We start from the raw sequence: 3883 nt of genomic DNA on the forward strand, positions 1-3883 counted from the left end.
AGCTGAAACGGGAGATTTGGGTTACATCTAAGGCAGAAGCTGTTCCCTGTGAGGGTGCTGAGGCGCTGGCACAGGGTTCCCAGAGAAGCTGTGGCTGCCCCATCCCTGGCAATGTTCAAGGCCAGGTTGGACACAGGGGCTTGGAGCAACCTGCTTTAGTGGAAGGTGTCCCTGCCCGTGGCAGGGGCTTGGAACTGGATGAGCTTTATGGTCTCTTTCAACGCAAACCAGTCTGGGACTTTCTGATCTGTGGAAGAGATGGAGTGTAAGTTATAAGGGTGCAGCTTCTGATACAGGTTTTGAGCCTACCTTGATTTAGTTTTGAGGTAAAAAGATAGCAGCCCTTGTACCTATGATATTGTCTATCTGTCCACTACAAAAAGTGCTCAGAGCAAAAAATTAAAAATAAGAGAAGAATAAGAGGACGCCTGTTAGATGGCAAGTTTAATAGCAGCTGTGACAGTTTATGCCAGTTCTGGATCTGCCACCATACCTTGTTAGAGGAGCTTTACCTTCTAGTGGGTTGAAATTTGTAAGGATTATTTTTGCTTGTCAACTTTAAACCCAGATAAAAAGATGCAAAATGACTGAAATTATTGGCTTTGTGTTTGACAGTCCTTTAAAAAAAAAACAATTATATAAAGAGAGAAAAGTTGTAGTCCAGGATTAGATCCAAGAATAACGTGTGTCTTTATTCACAGCTTAAAAGATGAGATCACATCTGAGAAACTGTTTGGGGTGAAATTGTGGATTACGGCAGGCCCAAGAGAAAAGTTCAGTGCTGCTGAGGTAAGAAGTCAGTAGTTGTCTGCAAATTAAGTGCGTTTTAAGATTTGCTTAATGCAAAATAGAAAAGAACAGCCCAGAAGAATTTGCAGTGTACTGCTTTAAATGAATTTACACCAATTGAAATGTGAATTTGTCATAGGATAAGTTAATTGCAAGTGGTCAGAATCATTTACCTTCCCTCTTCTCCATATAACTTCCTGCAGTTTTGTGTGTACCTTTTCACATGTTTCTTTCTTTGGTGTTTTTCAGTTCTCTGTTCTGAAAAAATTCCTGGAGGATGGTGGAGCCATCCTGGTGATGCTGAGAGAAGGTGGAGAGTCCCGATATGGCACAAATATTAACTTTTTGTTAGAAGAGTATGGGATCGTTTTTAATAATGGTAATGGGGCTCACTGATATTCATCTGTCCTCAGCAAAATCTACAGAGCAGGTTTAGCTGCTGTAGGTGTAAGCCAAGCACATCCCGCTCACAAAGTACTCTGTGGTCTAAGAGATGTTTTTTTCTTGGAATCTAGATGTACCTGGCAGTGTAATCTGCAGCACACCAAGGGCTTTCCATGGGCAGAATACCTTAATAACATAGCCATCTCCCTTCCTTTGCTCTAGTTGTAGACTTAATGGTATTTACTAAGAAAAATTAATTCTAGTGACATTTCTTGGTTAAAAAGCCTTTCATTTCAAATATTTTTTTCATGTGTTTTATTGGATTGAATCACTCACACTGAATGAACAGTGGTCCTTTTCTTTAGCAGACCAATGAAATGACACTCACTAGTTTTTCCACTGCCAATGTGGAAAAATACCCAAACAAAACAACTGTGTCTCAGTGTACATAAAATATTTCCAGGGTCTTTAGTGGCATTTCTAGATTATGCCTTTTTTTGCATCAACAGTGTTTGATTCATCATGCTTTTGGAAGACGTATAAAAAAAGAATGAACTTGGAATCATAGAGTGGTTTGGGTTGGAAGGGACCTTTAAGATCATCTAGTTCCAGCACCCTGCCACTTGTGAAACTTAATACTCTTTTAACTGGATCCTTCTGCCTCTTGTGCTTTGCAGAAGACTTGGTAGATGTGCTTATTTTTCATATTTTTATTTGAACTTGCAAATACATTCTTGTTCTAAATCTGTATGTCCAAAAGGAAACAGTAGTGAAGGCTGATTTGGGTCCTTTCGGGTGCTGTATGTCAACTTCCTGATGTTAGAAGCAAACACTCAGGCAATCCAACAGCTAAACTCATTTTTCATTGCTGTATCTATCATAACACTGATTAGCTAAGATGTAAATTTCTTTATTATTTTCTTTTTTCAAGATGCTGTAGTACGAAATGTTTATTACAAGTACCACCACCCAAAAGAAGCGCTAATCTCTGATGGAGTTTTGAATAGGTAAATATTTGGGGTATGTAAGTCTTTAAACTCATACAATCCATATTGTTTTCAGTAAGTTTTGCTTTTCACCGTCTTGTAGGGGAATCAGCGAAGCTGCAAGAAAAACGGTGCTTGAGACAACAGATGAAGATGGAAGTGGATGTGACTCACAGTAAGTGTTTTCCCTTGAGGAAGCTGGTGTGAAGATACTGTGAATAACTCAGAATTAGACAGTTTGTAACCTAGCAGGAGTATATTGTGCTTGTGTTGAGGTTTTGTAATGTATTTCTCTGTCAGCTTCTTGCTCCTAAAGGTTATATTTGGAAAGGAGAATCTGTTTAGTAGTGCTCGATAACCAGCGAAGGAGCAAGAATGATAGATTTTGAAGGGAATTATTACTCTCCCAACCTGATCTTTTTACCCTATTCTGTGGATTTGAGTTTGATTAAACAATGTAAATATGAGTAACCTCTCAATAGGGAGTGGTCTGGCTACAGGCTTGAGCAGCCCTACATGTTCTTAAAGAGTCTTAAGTCAGGGTAAGATAAACATTTCTTGCAGTTTCTAACTTTCCATCCTTTTGTGCTACAAAGGAGAGAAAAGGCATTGAGAAGAATACAGCTTTTCTGTAACTATGAATGTTTGTATTCTTCCTTGGTAGCTGTTTCCTAAACTAATAAATGACCATGTGGTTGATTACAAGGAAAAATGTAAAACCATTTCAGGCTGTTTTTTGAGGGGGTTTTTTGGTTGGTTTTTTTTTTTTTTGGTTTGGGGTTTTTTTGGGGTGTTTTTTTTTGGTTGGTTTTTTTTTGTTTGTTTTTTTGTTTGTTTGTTTTTTTGTTGTTGTTTGGGTTTTTTTTTTTTATTTTATTCCAGAATGATAATTCATCTGTGAGTTAAATACCCCTCAGGTATAAGAGTGTACTTTGTTCCTTGTTTAAGACAAATCATCAACCTGGAAAAACCTGTAGAAGGACACTGAAATGTCATTATAATGATGTAATTCTTGGAAGGCATTGGCATTCCAGCACCAGCCTACAGTTACAGTGTGTACTTCAGGCAGACAGACTGAGTTTTGTGCCTACCTGATCCATGCAGGTACTTACAGAGTTCCTGTATTTTCTGCAGAGCTCTCACTTTTGTGTATCCATTTGGTGCCACACTGAATGTGATGAAGCCAGCAGTGGCTATTCTGTCAACAGGATCTGTCTGCTTCCCACTCAACAGGCCTATTCTTGCTTTCTATCAGCATGAGGTATGATTCTGCATGTAACAAACCATGCATTCTCCTACCCCCCACAGAAATCGTGAGTGTATTTTCTGGCAGTACTTACAGACCCAGTTCTTGCTGGCTGAACATGAGCAGCTTATGCCCAAGTAGCCAAGAAGCTATCAGCATCCTGGCCTGTATCAGCACCAGTGTGGCAGCAGGGCCAGGGCAGTGACTGTCCCCCTGCACTGGGCACTGGTGAGGCTGCACCTCGAACCCTGTGTTCACTTCTGGGCCCCTCACTGCAAGAGAGACATTGAGGTGCTGGAGCGGGGCCAGAGAAGGGCACCGGAGCTGGTGCAGGGCCTGGAGCACAAGTGTGATGGGGAAGGGCTGAGGGACCTGGGGGGTTTAGTGTGGAGAAGAGAAGGCTCAGGGGGGACCTTATCGCTCTCTACAACTGCCTGACAGGAGGATGGAGCCAGGAGGGGGCTGGTCTCTGCTCCCA

General features: G+C 40.9%; 1 protein-coding gene across 1 annotated transcript in view; it reads left to right on the forward strand.

Annotated features, from left to right (window-relative positions):
- Nucleotides 1-3883, forward strand: part of IFT52 (intraflagellar transport 52) — a gene marked incomplete at its 5' end in the record, with an annotated part of 12730 nt that overhangs the window by 805 nt on the left and 8042 nt on the right. The window contains 5 exons of the mRNA XM_010020273.1: nucleotides 702-789; nucleotides 1039-1168; nucleotides 2105-2180; nucleotides 2263-2334; nucleotides 3294-3420. Coding sequence (XP_010018575.1) covers nucleotides 702-789; nucleotides 1039-1168; nucleotides 2105-2180; nucleotides 2263-2334; nucleotides 3294-3420 — 493 coding nt within the window. The remainder of the gene's footprint in view (nucleotides 1-701; nucleotides 790-1038; nucleotides 1169-2104; nucleotides 2181-2262; nucleotides 2335-3293; nucleotides 3421-3883) is intronic.

Source organism: Nestor notabilis, unplaced genomic scaffold (genome assembly GCF_000696875.1).
Source record: "Nestor notabilis isolate BGI_N333 unplaced genomic scaffold, ASM69687v1 scaffold33348, whole genome shotgun sequence".
In the NCBI taxonomy this organism is placed as follows: domain Eukaryota; kingdom Metazoa; phylum Chordata; class Aves; order Psittaciformes; family Psittacidae; genus Nestor; species Nestor notabilis.